This window comes from Aquarana catesbeiana, linkage group LG03 (assembly GCF_042186555.1).
Source record: "Aquarana catesbeiana isolate 2022-GZ linkage group LG03, ASM4218655v1, whole genome shotgun sequence".
Classification (NCBI taxonomy): Eukaryota; Metazoa; Chordata; class Amphibia; order Anura; family Ranidae; genus Aquarana; species Aquarana catesbeiana.
In genome coordinates this window covers 727,463,676-727,481,266 of record NC_133326.1, presented here as the reverse complement: position 1 = coordinate 727,481,266, position 17,591 = coordinate 727,463,676, and the positions used below count along the sequence as shown (strand labels likewise).

At 42.6% G+C, this 17,591-nt stretch overlaps 1 protein-coding gene across 1 annotated transcript in view; it reads right to left on the bottom strand.

Moving 5' to 3' along the window:
• Positions 1-17,591, bottom strand: part of LOC141133765 (phospholipid scramblase 1-like) — a 74,466-nt gene that overhangs the window by 34,953 nt on the left and 21,922 nt on the right. Inside the window, exon 2 of the mRNA XM_073623317.1 lies at positions 542-699. Within this exon, the coding sequence (XP_073479418.1) occupies positions 542-688 (147 nt within the window). The 5' untranslated portion in view covers positions 689-699. The remainder of the gene's footprint in view (positions 1-541; positions 700-17,591) is intronic.

Genomic DNA, 17,591 nt, shown 5'->3' with positions numbered 1-17,591 from the left:
GCTCATGCTTACAAGAAGGGATGTTAAGTGTAAAAAGGATAGATATTGCCAGGGTCAAATAATTTGTGAACGGAAGCTTCAGATTCCTTCAACACCCATGTAGAAAAGGCTCAAAACACAGAATGAACATGTGACATATGCAACTAAATGAAACTTCTAATCATAATAAGAGAAAGCCACACCACCAAAGATAAGATCAACGCGATATTTAAAATCATTTTAAAACTGAATGCCCTGCATCCACCAGTCTGACAATGATGTATCTTATTTCATTTCCAATCTTGGGCTGAAATGACCCGGGTCATAGTACATCAGGGAAATACAGTGCACACCGATAAGTAACTGTAGTTCAAATAAATGAATAACAATAAAGAAAGAAAAGCACTGTGTATATACTGTGTATACTGTGTATATAGAGTAAGTAAATATTGTTTTTTATTTTGTTACCTATTTGCTACATTTCTGTAGAATGGATATGTAGTATGTAAGGAGCTGACACTTAATAATGGATGATCATACATATTACAAGGAATGATCTCACCTGCAGCAGACTTTGGAGTCCTGGAGGGACACCTTTAACCAATGCATTTTCTCCAGTGTATGATGACATGGGGTAACTCTTGAGAGGGGCGATGGTTGTGATGGCTTCAAAACTAGGGGGAGGATCCTGGTAGGCTTGTTTCTGCATTGTAACAGTTTCTAAAAAAAAAACAACACATATTATAGCGACTTTGGGTTTGCTCTCTAGGGTTTTATATTTTTTCTGTGCTTTGACAATTATAGTCCCACTCCAGGAAATCCAGACATTCCAAGCTCGGCTGTTAAAATATATTTAAAATATATTTGGGGCCCTAAGGGACGAAGACTGTCCCAAAGCACATTATACGCCTTACATGACTTTGGGGTATTGGTGGTCCCGGACCCCAAACAGTATTATAGAGCTGCTCGTGTGGCCCAACTAGCACAATTTTACTCTTCCCTATACCGTCCAGAATCAGCCTTGGAATCCCAGGCCCGTGGCCCCCTTCCTATTGATCTTTCAATCTGGATTCCAATTAAGCAGCATTGGTCGATTTTGAGCCCTTCGCTCCCTCAATCCCCTACAAGTCTGGGACTGGTCATGCAGAGCAACGTCGCTCCCCAGTGGCCCCCTTATTTGTTAATCCAGCCACCCCCCCTGGCTTATGTATGCAGGATTTTCAGTGGTGGGTCAATAAAGGTCTGTATAGAATTGGTCGCTTTCTCGTTCAATAGGGAACTTGCCCCCCTTCCGATTTTGTGCAGCAGTTGAAGATATCTCCTTTTTAGTTTGCAATAGATCCTGCATTTTTTACGATCATTGCAGAAAGCTACCTTCGATATCACTACGCATATGGCTTATGAATCAAGATGTTTCCGTGAAGATGCCCGGGGGGAGGGAGGGTATCTCAATGCTGTACAAATTGTTTGTTTACCCGACTGGAAAATTGCCCTACATGCTAGCCTGGGAACGGGACTTGGAGGAGGAACTTGACCTGCCTGATTGGTGGTCTTGGTTTTTCGGACCTATAAAAGTATTATGAATATCGCTTTGATAGAGGCGGGATACACGGTACTTTGCAGGTGGTACCTGGTGCCAGACCGCCTCTCATATATATATGTATTGGTTGACAAAAACAAACGTTACATAAAATTAAAATACCGATTGTGCTACACAAAATTAAGAGTCTCAATTGATACACCCGCTAATGGGAAAGTTGTACTTTTGAAATGACAAAGAAATTATAAACTTCTCTGTAGAATCAATAACCTTGTAAAATGACAATAAGACAGAACGTCTGTATTTCACAAATTGAACTGTTACTATACTGCAGGTAAGTAAGTGGTTAACAACGTGAAATAAAATGAGACATTTGTTATGTCAATAAAGTGGAAACTAAGCAAATGAAAAGTATTGAAAGTTGAATCTTCAGAGAAAAATCTACAAGGCTGTTACTGATTCAACAGAATAATCATCAACTGTATAATACTCAATAAATCAATATTTAAGAGAACACAAATGAATATAAGGTAAAAATCAACACAACATAATTACCCGCTCCAAAATATCTACTGGTCTGAATTGCTGGTTACCAGAGTTTTTAGGATGGCTGCCGTGGCTTTCAAGATGGCTACTCCCAAAGAGGAATTACGTCTTGTGACCTCCGAGTTTCAAAGCATAAGGTGTCCGGGAATCTCCATGAATGTAGAGGTAGGAGTTGATGAGTGGAGTGTGTGTGTGTCCACGTGCGTGATTGAGTGTGTCCTTTTGTATGGTGCAAATTGTTGGATGGTTACCTCCCTATCTTCATGTTAGCTTCTAACCAGACTGCTGGCTGGAAGCTAAACAGTGGGGACCTTGAGTGGACCGTGAACAAGTTTTGCTTTTTTGACTGCTGGTAATTGCTGGCTTGCATTTTTAGGTTCTTTTTGGAGCTTTTCCTTGTAGGTTTTTAACACCCTTTTCTGTCACTTTTTAAACAGCTTTTTTTTTTCTTTGCTTCCTTCAGCCTACTAATTAATGGGAGTGGTTAATTGGTCACAGGTGCTTGAGGCCTATATAACCTTGTGTAGAACTCTTTGTGAGCCTGCTCATCTTTGAGCTTGCTGGAACTCTGTCCAAGTGGAATTGGACTAAGTGGTGATTTAAAAAAACAGAGTTGAAAACAAGAGCTTGTAACAGGGGTCAAGTACCTGTGTAGGGTGAGTGTGTACCTGTGTATTGTAAGTACATGAGTGCTGCGAGTGCACGTGGGCTGTACTGAGTATTAGTGTCAGGTAGTACCTGTGTATTGTGAGTGTTGTCTGAGTAGTGTGTGTGGATCGTTAGTACTTGTGTATTGTGTGTGCACGTGGGTCTGCGAGTACCTGTGTATTGTATTGTTGAGTACTTGTGTATTGTCTTGTTGAGTGCCTCTGTATTGTCATGTCGAGTACCTGTGTATTGTCGTGTCGAGTACCTGTATATTGTCTGGTTGAGTACCTGTGTATTGTTGGGTACCTGTGTATTGTCTTGTTGTGTACCTGTATATTGTCTTGTTTACCTGTATATTGTCTTGTTGAGTACCTGTGTATTGTCTGGTTGAGTACCTGTGTATTGTCTGGTTGAGTACCTGTGTATTGTCGTGTCGAGTACCTGTGTATTGTCTGGTTGAGTACCTGTGTATTGTCTGGTTGAGTACTTGTGTATTGTCGTGTCGAGTACCTGTGTATTGTCTGGTTGAGTACCTGTGTATTGTTGGGTACCTGTGTATTGTCTTGTTGAGTACCTGTGTATTGTCTGGTTGAGTACCTGTGTATTGTCTTGTTGAGTACCTGTGTATTGTCTTGTTGGGTACCTGTGTATTGTCTTCTTGAGTACCTGTGTATTGTCTTGTTGGGTACCTGTGTATTGTTTTGTTGGGTACTTGTGTATTGTCTTGTTGAGTACCTGTGTACCTGTCTTGTTGAGTATTAGTGTCAGGAAGCTAGTTGTTAGATAATTTGGACAGGGTATAATCCACAATTCTCATTAAATTTAATAGGTACGATGCCCGGTGGGTGTAGAGAGGCTTCTTGTTGTACATCTTGCGGCATGTATGTGTTCCTTGATCATCCGATCGAGAGTGAATTATGCTGTGCAAACTGTAAGCACATTGTTTCCCTGGAAGCCCAGGTTCTGAATCTGGGGAAGCAACTGTCAACACTGGGAAGACCTTCCATACTAAAGGAAAGCCAGGAACGTACACGGCAGGGGCCAGCACAAGGCAGGTGGAGACAAAGAGGTGCAGGCACTACAAAAGAGTAGATGGGTGACAGTCAGGAAGGGTAGAGGGGGGAGTGCCAGGGAGGCCGATCCAGGACTGGAGCATCCCAATAAGTACGCTCCATTGAGTGACATTGGTGAAACCAGTCAGGGACCAGCACTGCTGGAGCTGAGGGACTCTCCTAGCTGCCAGGGGAAGAACTCCTCCAGTGAGAATGGGGGGGAAGTGAAGGGAAAAGAAAGACAGTTTCTGGTGGTAGGGGACTCAATTCTTAAAACAGAGAGGGCAATCTGTAACAAAGACCTGAAGCGCTGAACTGTAAGTTGTCTACCGGGCGCTCAGGTTCGGCACATCACAGATCTGGTGGACAGATTACTGGGAGGGGCTGGGGAAGACCCAGCTGTCATGGTGCACGTTGGCACCAATGACAAAGTCAGAGGCAGATGGCGAGTCCTAAAGAACGATTTTAGGGACTTCGGAGCTAAATTGAGGAAAAAGACCTCCGAGGTAGTATTCTCAGGAATACTACCGGTACATCGAGCCACACCAGAAAGGCAGAGGGAGATTAGGGAAGTAAACAAGTGGCTGAAGAGCTGGTGTAGTAAGGAGGGGTTTCAGTTCCTGGAGGACTGGGCCGACTTCTCAGTCGATAACCGGTACTATAGAAGGGATGGACTGCACCTAAATGAGGAGGGTGCAGATCAGCTGGGAATGAAGAAGGCCAAAAAGTTGGAGGGGTTTTTAAACTAGGCGATGGGGGGGAGGGTCCAGAGGTAGAGATAGTGAAGCCGGAACATATTCCAGAGGGTAGTTTTGGGGGAATTAGTGGTAGGTTGACTAAAGCACATAAACCCAAGGTAAGTAACAAGTCCTAGTTGCAATCTCGGAACACCCAATAAGAGCATAATATGCAACCAGTCTAAACTACGTGGCATGTTCACCAATGCCAGGAGCCTGGTGGACAAGATAGGTGAACTAGAGATACTGTTGTATGAGGAGGATTTGGATTTTGTGGGAATTTCAGAGACCTTGTTCAACAGCTCTCATGATTGGCTGGCAAACATTCAAGGGTATACCCTTTATCGCAAGGATAGAGAGGGTAAAAAAGGGGGAGGGGTATGCCTATATATCAAGAATAATGTACAAGTGAATGTGAGAGATGACATCACTAAGGGAGCTAGAGAGGAGGTGGAATCCTTATGGGTAGAGCTCCAAAGGGATGAAGCTAAGGGAAAAATAGTACTGGGAGTATGCTATAGGCCACCTAACCTGAGGGAGGAAGGGGAGACTGATCTCCTAAGACAAGTTGGATTAGCAGCAAGGATGGGAAGTGTTATCATGATGGGGGATTTTAATGATCAAGACATAGACTGGGCGGAGGGAACCGCACATTCATCTAAGGCTCGCCAGTTCCTCAATGTCTTGCAGGACAATTTTATGAGTCAGATGGTAGACGCACCAACTAGAAATAAAGCGTTACTGGATCTACTGATTACCAACAATGCAGACCTGATCACGGATGTGGAAATATGGGGCAATTTAGGTAACAGCGATCACAGGTCAATTGGCTTCAGTATAAATCACACAAATAGGAAACATAAAGGGAACACAAAGACACTGAAATTCAAAAGAGCCAACTTCATTAAACTACGAACCTTGCTAAAAGGCATAAATTGGGATAAAATCTTAGGAACAAAGAACACGGAGGAAAGATGGGTTTGCTTTAAGAGCATATATGAATAAGGGCATTAGCCAAAGCATCCCATTAGGTATTACATTTAAAAGAGTGAACAAAAGTCCTGTATGGCTTAACTCCAATGTAAAAATGTATATAAAAGCAAAGGGGAAGGCCTTCCAAAAATTCAAGGCTGAGGGATCATCATCAGCATTCAGACATTTTAAAGAATGCAACAAGAAATGTAAGGGTGCAATTAGGACAGCTAAGATAGAACATGAAAGACATAGCGGAGGAGAGCAAAAAAAACCCCAAGAAATTCTTAAAGTATGTAAACAGTAAAAAAGGGAGGACTGACAATATTGGCCCTATAAAGAATGAGGAAGGACATCTGGTTACAAAGGATGGGGAGATGGCGAAGGTATTGAATTTATTCTTCTCCTCAGTCTTCACGAGTGAATCGGGGGGGTTCAGTAACCAAAACTGCCGTGTTTATCCTCATGACACGTCACAGGAAACACCTCCATGGTTAACAGAGGACAGAATTAAAATTAGAGTTGGGAAACTTAACATTAATAAATCACCGGGACCAGATGGCTTGCACCCGAGGGTACTTAGGGAACTCAGTCAAGTAATTTTTACTGACAGTCTACTGACTGGAATGGTACCAGCTGATTGGAGAAAAGCCAATGTAGCACCAATATTTATAAAGGGCCCAAAATACATCCCTGGGAATTACAGACCAGTTAGCCTAACATCAATAGTATGTAAGCTCTTGGAGGGGATGATAAGGGACTATATACAAGATTTTAGTAATAAGAACGGTATCATTAGCAGTAATCAGTATGGATTCATGAAGAATCGTTCTTGCCAAACCAAATAACCTTCTATGAGGAGGTGAGTTGCCATCTAGATAAAGGAAGGCCCGTAGACGTGGTGTATCTGGATTTTGCAAAAGCATTTGACACAGTTCACCATAAACGTTTACTGTACAAAATAAGGTCCGTTGGCATGGACCATAGGGTGAGTACATGGATTGAAAACTGGCTACAAGGGCGAGTTCAGAGGGTGGTGATAAATGGGGAGTACTCAGAATGGTCAGGGGTGGTTAGTGGGGTTCCCCAAGGTTCTGTGCTGGGACCAATCCTATTTAATTTGTTCATAAACGATCTGGAGGATGGGATAAACAGTTCAATCTCTGTATTCGCGGACGATACTAAGCTAAGCAGGGCAATAACTTCTCCGCAGGATGTGGAAACCTTGCAAAAAGATCTGAACAAATGAATGGGGTGGGCAACTACATGGTAAGTGAGGTTCAATTTAGAAAAATGTAAAATAATGCATTTGGGTGGCAAAAATATGAATGCAATCTATACACTGGGGGGAGAACCTCTGGGGGAATCTAGGATGGAAAAGGACCTGGGGGTCCTAGTAGATGATAGGCTCAGCAATGGCATGCAATGCCAAGCTGCTGCAAGCAAAGCAAACAGAATATTGGCATTAAAAAGGGGATCAACTCCAGAGAAAAAACGATAATTCTCCCGCTCTACAAGACTCTGGTCCGGCCGCACCTGGAGTATGCTGTCCAGTTCTGGGCACCAGTCCTCAGCAAGGATGTACTGGAAATGGAGCGAGTACAAAGAAGGGCAACAAAGCTAATAAAGGGTCTGGAGCAGGGCTTTTTTTCTCAGAGAATAGGTGCAGGAACTCCCTCTTTCTGAGTCACCCCTTTTCACCACCCCTACCCACCTCCGAGCCCTATTCCTTGGTTCCACCCCCTACCCACCTCCCAGTACTGCCCCTTTTAAAGAATACATAACCACATATAATTTTGTGGTGCTCAGTAATTTGTATGGAATTTGGTAATGATTGCAAGAAAAGTAAAATAGATCCCCTGCAACCAGCAACAATAGATCCCCCTAACAACAATGGATCATACACAACAACATTTCGCTTCTACTAATAATAGACTATCGGCAGCAACAACAGATCTCCCTGCAGCCAGCATCAATAGACTCTCCGTCAGCCAACAACACTAGATCCCTCCCTCAACAGTAGATCTCTCCCAGAAACATCTGACCCCCCCACCAATATAAGACCCACCCTCAGCAACAATAGGTGCCCCACCAGCAACATTAGACCTCCTCATCAACAATAGACTCCCCTGCAAAAATAGACCCTCTCCAACTAGAATAGATTCCCCAATCAATAGTCTCGGCAGCACACCCCAGCTTTTCTTGCCATTACATACAGTCGTTGCTGGAGTTGCTGGTACTGCGTTTCCCCGCCTTTCCGCTGAAAAAAAGCCCTGGTCTGGAGGATCTTAGTTATGAGGAAAGGTTGCGAGCACTGAACTTATTTTCTCTGGAGAAGAGACGCTTGAGAGGGGATATGATTTGAACATACAAATACCGGACTGGTGACCCCACAATAGGGAGAAAACTTTTTTGAGGAAGGGATTTTAACAAGACTCGTGGCCACCCATTACAATGAGAAGAAAAGAGGTTTAACCTTAAACTACGTAGAGGGTTCTTTACTGTAAGAGCGGTAAGGATGTGGAATTCCCTTCCACAGGCGGTGGTCTCAGCGGGGAGCATTGATAGCTTCAAAAAACTATTAGAGAAGCACCTGAATGACCGCAACATACAGGGATATACAATGTAATACTGACACATAATCACACACATAGGTTGGGCTTGATGGACTTGTGTCTTTTTTTCAACCTCACCCACTTTGTAACTATATGTTTACCATCTCGTGATTGGTTGGTTCCAAATATGGGAGGTAACTGCCCTAATTCTCACCCGCCCACCTGTGATCATGGTAAAGGTGTAATCAGAATATGATGTCTGGTGTTATTGTGAAATGTATTTTAATATGTTTCATATTAATATAATATGGCAATTGCTTGTCTTATGCCTTGTCAATTGCTGTCCCCGTCTCGTGTACTTTGCTGGCTATAAGAAATTTCGACCTAACCAAATATATTGAGATTGACAGAGATTTATGGAATCAAACAACACCACCCTTTAACCATAAGAGATTGGTGCCAAATCCTTGTCCAATACATGGATGACTACAGTACACATTGATTCTTACAAAAGGCGTTGCAACATTGTAATTTAACATATATAGATAGATAGATAGATAGATAGATAGATAGATAGATAGATAGATAGATAGATAGATAGATAGATAGATAGATAGATAGACAGACAGACAGATAGATAGATAGATAGATATCTTCTATCTATCTATCTATCTATCTATCTATCTATCTATCTATCTATCTATCTATAGATATATATATATATATATCTATATATATATATATATATATATAGATATATATAAATATATATATATATCTATATATATAGATATATATATATATATCTATATATATATATAGATATATATATCTATATATATATATCTATATATATATATCTCTATATATATATATATATATATATATATATATAAATATATATATATATATATATATCCATCTATATATATATATATATATCCATCTATATATATATGTATATATACACACACATACACACATATACTCTTGGTTTTGTTTCAACTTGTGTCCTTCTGGTGTATAATTAATCGGGTGTCTTCTGACATTGTCTGGGGGGGAAAAGCTGAGTCAACACTGTGTGCTTACTGAAGAGATGATCTCACCCTTTGAAACAACGGGGTTATTTACCCTGGCTTTCCCTTGATCAAAAGTCTTGATATCTGGAACTCAAAATACCCGTTGACCATTGTCAGTTGGTTTTGTGTAAAGTGGCACCATTGTTCAGGTTATCCTGTTTCAACATGAACAGAATGGGGGGGGGGGGGACAAATGCGCAAAACCAAAGTGAACTGAAACACTTAAAAATAAAAAAAATAAGAGTAGCCGCCAAACATATAAAAGTGTTAATCAACCTTTTCTGGTGGGGGGGTACACTCCCCTGGTATGACAACTCCTCGGCTAAGTGTTTCATGAATTATGAAAATTTTTATGTATCCCGGCCATGACAAAACAATGATCAATAAGTAGTACAAATAAAATAAATTCTAGTTAAAAAAAAAAAAACAATAAAAAAAAAAAAACCTTAGATCAATTTAAAGATTTAAGTTAATTTTTTTTTTTTTTTTTTTGCTAGAAAATTACTTAGAACCCCCAAACATGACATATATATTTTTTTTCAGACACCCTGGAGAATAAAATGGTGGTCATTGCAATACTTTATGTTACACCGTATTTGTGCAGCGGTCTTACAAGCGCTTTTTTTTTGGAAAAAATGTAATTTTTTGACTTAAAAAAAAATAAGACAACAGTAAAGTTAGCCCAATTTTTTTTATATTGTGAAAGATAATGTTACACCGAGTAAATTGATACCCAACATGTCACGCTTCAAAATTGCGCCCGCTCATAGATAGATAGATAGATAGATAGATAGATAGATAGATAGATAGATAGATAGATAGATAGATGAATAGCAGATAGATAGATAGATAGATAGATAGATAGATAGATAGATAGATAGATAGATAGATGAATAGCAGATAGATAGATAGATAGATAGATAGATAGATAGATAGATAGATAGATAGATAGATAGATAGATGAATAGCAGATAGAATAGAGAGACAGACAGATAGAGATGAGAGAATACAGACCTGTACAGCATGACTCTAGGACGCAGTGCTGGGTCCCTTCGTGGTATACACAGTATATACACAGTATACAGAAGATGTGTAATGAAGGCTCCAGCAGATTGTCGGGTGAAGGTCTGGGGCGGAGGTTGATTCCAGGGCACAGGTGAAGCACGGCTCCCTCCACCCTGATCACAGACTGAGAAGAATACATATAGCACAAGGTGCTGCTGTATATGGGTGGAAAGACAATTACAGGGTGTTAGTCATAGTAATACATTACCTTGCTTCTCCATTCACACAGAGCCGAAACCGGAAGTGACACGTCACCCAGGGACTGCGCCGCCCAGACATAAAGACATGAAGAAGGATGGCCCAATGAGCGTATAGAGGAGCACGCCACAGCGCCACAGGGCATCAAAAAACCCCGCAAATGAAGCGTCTCGCCTGCAATCACGGGATTGCATTGGCATGACGCTTCCATAGTGCACTGTGTCCGGCGCCCGCCCCGAACACAGTGCACTTAAAGGAACTTTTTTTTTTCTTAAAGGGCCATTTTTTTTTTTTTTTTTTTGTGACTGGCTTTGGGAGGGGTGGCGCCCATGCGCCCCCTATGGACGGGCCGCCACTGCATGGTGGGATCCCGATCTCCGTGACCCATGCTCTATATCCAGTGCTTTGTGCTCCTAGTGCTCCATGTACCGGGTCTTTGGACCCTCGCTCCTCTGGTCTCTTGCTCCCCTATTATCCGGCTGGATAGATTTGGATGAATCTGGATGGATCGGGACGGATCCCGCTGACCCTGACCCTGCTATAGACAGAGGAGGCTCGTTCGTCCTCTGTTCTCTGTCATCCCCCGTTTGCTGTTCTACATAACTTTGCGGTGTCCCCAGAATGTCCCTGGACTTTTTACCGAACGATCGCGGTACTGAGGTGGGAGTGCACCTCTACCTCAGCCCCTAGATCCTGGAACACCTCTGTGCTGGATCGGAGTTCAGGAGGTGATAGAACGTCGTCAGAGTGAAGTGAAGTGCATGGTTTGGAACGGAGAAAGAGGCGGTGTAGTGAGTGTTCAGGGCTCCATTCTTTTTTGCCCTACCTGAAAAGAGAGGCCTGGAGTAAAGGAAGAAAGCAATAGATGCAGGGCCGGCATGACAGGGGTTAAAGCGGCGTGTTGCAAGTTTTAATAGGATAGGTGTTATCAGGCTGTATGGGGCAGGGTTTGAGCTGGGTGGAGCAAAGGGGGGGGGAATGAGTCAGCAGAACGGAAGGGAAGGGCTGCAGTGGGAGAGCTGAGTGGAGTAACTTCCCACCCTCCTGCCCTGAATATGGTGGGTTTTTTGCCGGTTGGGGAATTGGGGGGGGGGGTGTGGTTTAGCTGGATGTGGTGGTGGCGGGGTGCAAGGTCCTTTTTATGTTCACATGGGCACAAAAGATATGGTGTAGGGACCCGTCTGAGTTATGGCTCCCAGTTGGTGGATGTGTACCTGCTAGTTGTCTCCGGGATGGTGGTTTTTGCGGCTGAAGTCCTGTGAAGTGACTAGCAGGTACTGTCCTGGGTTTTATGCCTATTAGGACCTTGTGGCTCTTTCTCTTTAATTCCAGTTTTTTATGGTATTGATATGTTAATTATTGGTTATTTATATTTGTATAATAAAAAAGCTGCTATGGCCAATTTAACTCCAATTTTGTGTGGTGTGGTCACTACGGGAAGGGTGGGGTTTTTGGTATAGCAATTAACAAGACATATTTAATACCATAGTCAAGAACTGCGTGGAACTGTGTTGACCTATCTAAAGGTATATTCTGAGTGTTTTTTTTTCAAATATCTTGAAACATCTTGAAATATTTGGAGTGCTTGAAATATTTGAAACACCTGAAATACCTGAGATATCTGAAATCATAGGCATCGCCAGGGGGTGGCTATTGAGGCTGTAGCCCCGAATTTGGAGCCCATAGCCCCGAGTCTCCTGCCGCAGGGTCCATGCCTAACCAGCGGGTCGCGGCTGCAGTGGGCGGGCTGCATTAAAGGTGGAGGAGAGAGACAAGCGGGCGGACGAGCAGAGATGACATCATCTCTCTCCGCCCGCTCCACATCACCACTCTTCCGCCCTCACAGCCGGGCCACTTCACTGTGGGAGCGATGTGCGGCGGGGAGCAGAGAGATGACATCATCTCTCACTCCCCGCCACGCATCAGCGCTCTTCTGCCCTCACAGCGCGGGCCTCTTCAATGTCGGAGGTGCTGCGGGGGAGCAGAGAGATTATATCATCTCTCACTGCCCGCCCCGCATCTCCGCTCTCCTGCCCTCACTAAATGGACCAGTGCTGCCAGCCTGCCACCAATGCAGCGACAATGCACATTTGGTGGCACTGGCTGGCATGGCAAGTGACAACCCACATCTAGTGGCAGGTGATGTGGCAAGTGACAATCTGCAACTGGTGGCAGGTGACGTGGCAAGTGACAAGCTTCAAATTGTGTCAAGTGACAATCTGCAAATGGTGGCAGGTGACGTGACAAGTGACGTGGCAAGTGACAATCTGCAAATGGTGGCAGGTGACGTGACAAGTGACGTGGCAAGTGACAATCTGCAAATGGTGGCAGGTGACGTGGCAAGTGATAATCTGCAAATGGTGGCAGGTGACATGGCAAGTGACAATCTGCAAATGGTGGCAGGTGACGTGGCAAGTGACAATCTGAAAATGGTGGCAAGTGATGTGGCAATCTGCGAATGGTGGTAGGTGACGTGGCAAGTTAAAAAGCTGCATCTGGTGACAGGCGACGGTGGCAGGTGACATGATGCATCTGGTGGCAGGAGATGTGGCAAGTGACACGCCCTGGGCTCCCACTGATTCTGCATTATGGTGAGTTGAACTACTTCATTATATATTAGAATGTAGCAATAGAAACAATGTGCTTCGATCACCCTGACACCATATCAACCAATTGCTTACAACCAATCCCCCCCCCCGGGCCTGCAAAAAGGTTGGTCACCGCTGCTATGGGCTCTAGCCCCATATCTTTTGCAGCCCTAGCAACGCCCCTGTCTGAAATATTTAGAAATATATGATATTTGAGATAAATGAAATACTATTGGAAATATCTGGAAACTTGAAATCTGAAATACTTGAAATATCTGAAACACCAGAGATATTTAAAATATATGAAATATTTGAAATATTGGTAATATCTGCAATACCTGAAATATCCGAGCTGTAAGAACTATTGTGAACACACTCAATACTTACAGGTTAGGGATAACTACTAGAGCTATGCAGAGAAGGAAGAGAGGGGAGGGAATAATGCTGGCCCAGAACATCAAGGACAGTAATGAGCCATCTTCCCAAAGGATACAGACAAAAGATAAAAATTCAGGGGAGAAGTTGAAAAGTTCTGTTGGAAACACTACCACGGAAACCTTGGCAAAACACACAGCAATCACCGGTACATATCAGCAGAGGTCCAGGGGAATAATGTTTATGCAGAAGGGGAAAGGGAGAGCGAGGAGGAGGAAAAGAGGGGTGGAAATAAATCTGTGACTATACAAAATACACAGGGAGGAGAACCAACTTTAAAAGATGTATTCCAAGCAGTACAGTTATGCAATACTACACTGATTACTTTATCAAACCAGTTCCAGTATTTACGGGAGGAAGTCACCATCATATGCCATGAAATGGAAAAAGTCAGAGAATGCACAATTGCTGTGGAGGATAGAATTAGTAGTGTTGAAGACACCTTGGCCTTTATGCAACGGGATTAAAAAAAGCCGTGGGATTACAGTCAAAACACCACTAACTACATAGATGCTCTAGAGAACAGGTTACGCAGAAATAATGTCAGGATACTGGGCCTCCCGGAACAGATAGAAGGAAGAAATGCTATAGAATTTATTGAACAATGGCTGTTGGAGATTTTTGATAAAAAGCATTTTTCTCCTTTTTTTTTTCTGTTGAGCGTGCTTATAGGATACCATCAAGGCCCCCCCCCCCACCCCCCTGGAAAGTCGCCACGCCCATTCATTGTTAAAATGCTGCATTTTAGAGATGTGGCCTTGGCACGAACAAAGAGCAATGTAGATGTTAAAGGGTCAAAAATTTCCTTTTACCCAGACTTTATTGAAATACAAAAATTGCGGGAGAATATACAGAAGTTAAAAAGCGTCTTTGCAAGCTTCAAATAACCTATGGAATGTTACACCCGGCTAAACTGAGGATCAATTGTCAAGGATGAGACATTTTTTTTTTCTTTTGATAATGCTAAAAAGGCCACAATATGGCTGGATAAAAATGAGCAACATCTGTCCTCTAATCGCAGAGACAGAAGCTATTTTTTCTTCTAATCGCAGAGACAGAAGCTATTTATTCTTTTTTTTAATTTTCTGTCCCAAATACTAAAAGCTAAAGGCAGGGGGAGTGTGATGTAGCTGGATGGATGTTCACATTAAGGCCCGGGATAATTTTTTTATTTTTTTTTTCTAACTTCCGTTTTTTTCCTTGGAGGAAAATGTTTTAGAATGAGGGTGTGTCTGTTTCGGGGAGGTGTAGGTTGATGTGAGGGGGGGGGGTGTTTGTGTTTTTTTTTTTCCTCTCTCTCTTCCTCTCTAACCCCCCCATCGTGGGGTAAAAATGAACTATTATCTACAGGCATATCCCACTTTTAAGCTTTATTTACTAAAGCTGGAAAGTGCAAAATCAGGCTCACTTCTGCATAGAAACCAATGAGCTTCTAACCCTAGATTGTTCAATTAAGCTTTGGTAATAAAACCTGGAAGCTCATTGGTTCCTATGCAGAAGTGAGCCTGATTTAGCAATTTCCAGCTTTAGTAAATAAACCCCATTGTGTACTTAAAAGTGGGGTATGCCTGTATATTTTAAGATCCTGACTATTTTCTCCTTATCTCTTTTTCTCTTTTTTTTGCATGTCTGTTTTCCTACTTAGAGAAAGCAAAATGGAAATACTATGTGTATTGTATTATATGCCTCCTTTCTACTGAACAAACGGGGATAATGGCTAATGAGTATTAATATCCTGGAATGTGAGGGGATTAAAGGATTGAAGGGAGCGTGCCCGCGGGTTCCCGGGAACTCGATGTTCGCCAGCGGCCTGCGATTGTGTGTTGGAGAGGCAGAATGTGGAGATCTCAAATGAGTCAATCCCAAATGGTGATAGTAAAACCATGAGTGAGAAATGGTTCATATAGGGGCCAGGAGTACATCAAACTGAGAATTTCTTCATACAGGGAGTCAGGAACACCAAGTATAATGTTGACAGTAGATGTCACAAAAAGAAAATGAATGGGTACTCTTACCAGAACCAGTGGATCAGGTCAAACGAGCAAGGAAAGCAGGAGACTCTACGTAAACAGGAACAATCCAGAGTATCCCGGAGTGGTCAACAAAGAAACTGGAACGGGCAGCAATGTCATCAGGGGTCAGTACTTTTCCAATAGGATTACCGCAGGAGGGCCAGCCCTTGGACCAATGGTGTCCGGATGGATAAATCAGGCAGGCTCATGATAACAATATGTAAAAAAGAAGGAGGCTCCAGATGGTGCAGATCAAAAGCAAATCGGGTGTTTTATTTTCATAAAAACCAGCATACATAAAATTGTGATCACAGGTAAAAAAGCAATGTGGAGAGCAAAACAGCACAGCCCAAGGCATACCTGTACAGGATTTCGCCCAGGAGAGCCATTGTGCTGCAGCATATCTGCATGACACCGTCGGCAAGTGTTTCAAAACAGTCTTGTCAAATTAGATGTTGTGGATCTTCCAGGTATAAAACCTGATTGGTTTACATGCACCAACTTATGTATAACCTTATTTAGTCTACATGCACCAACTTATGTATAACCTTATTTAGTCTACATGCACCAACTTATGTATAACCTTATTTAGTCTACATGCACCAACTTATGTATAACCTTATTTAGTCTACATGCCAAGACCCTTGCCAGAATCTTAGCATCAGAGTTTAACAGTGAAATCGGACGGTAAGACTCTGGCAATAGTTGATCCTTGCCTGGTTTAGGTATTACTATAATACAAGCATCATTCACAGTTTCTGGTAGCTTAAATGATGCATGTGCATGATTCAATACTTTCAGCAATACCCGGTTTCAGCCACCAGGGGGACCTGATGCACGTGGCCGGAGGGCACGATCGCCGCCGGCCAAGCGCGATCACGTGCACGAGCGCCAGCGCAGGGATTTGTGTGTGTAAACTGTCAGAGGAGAGCAGCCATATCATTTCTTCCTACAAAGTAGGAAAAAGGATATTGCTCCTCTCCTAGTCCCTCCCATCCCCACACAGTTAGAACATGCTGAGAGAACACACATTTAACCCCTTGATCGTCCCCTAGTGTTAACCCCTTCCCTGCCAGTGACATTTACATTGTAATCAGTGCATTTTTATAGCACTGATCGCTGTATAAATGCCAGTGGTCCCAAAAAAGTGTTCAAAAGTCTCCGATCTGTCCGTCGCAATATTGCAATACTGCTAAAAATCGTAGATCACCGCCATTACTAGTAAAAAAAAAAATAATAAAAAAAAATGCCATAAAAATTCCCATAGTTTGCAGATGCTATAACTTTTGCGCAAACCAATCAATATACGCTTATTGCGTTTTTTTTTTTAGCAAAAATATGTAGAAGCATACATATCGGCCTAAACTGATGAAGAAATTTGTTTTTCAAAAAAGTTTTGGGGATATTTATTATAGCAAAAAGTTAAAAATATTGTTTTTTTTTTCAAAACTGTCGTTCTTTTTTTTTTTTTGTTTATAGCGCAAAAAATAAAAACCGCGGAGGTGATAAAATACCACCAAAAGAAAGCTCTATTTGTGGGAAAAAAAGGACGCAAATTTCATTTGGGTACAGCGTCGCACGACCCACGCAATTGTCAGTTAAAGCGACACAGTGCCAAATTGTAAAAAAGTGCTCTGGTCAGGAAGGGGGTAAAATCTTCCAGGACTGAATCGGTTAAACTTACAGATAATGTAGGGAGGAGAGCCATATTATCGCTAGACGCAGCCAAAGCATGTGTTAAATTTATGCCGCGTACACACGATCGGACTTTACGGCATACTTGGTCCGGGGTACCGGAGTCCGTCGGACAATTCGATCGTGTGTGGGCTCCAGCAGACTTTGTTTTATCAAAAGCTTGACGGACTTAGATTTGAAACATGTTTCAAATCTATCCGGCGGATTTGAGTCCAGTCGAAAAGTCCGCTCGTCTGTATGCTAGTCCGACGGACAAAAACCAAGGCTAGGGCAGCTATTGGCTACTGGCTATGAACTTCCTTGTTTTAGTCCAGTCGTACGTCATCATGTACGAATCTGTCGGACTTTGGTTGATCGTGTGTAGGCAAGTCCGTTCATTCGGAAAGTCTGCCGTAAAGTCCGCTCGTGTGTACAGATACCATCAGATAATGTAGGGAGGAGAGCCATATTATCGCCAGACGCAGCCAAGGCATGTGTTAAACTTACAGAT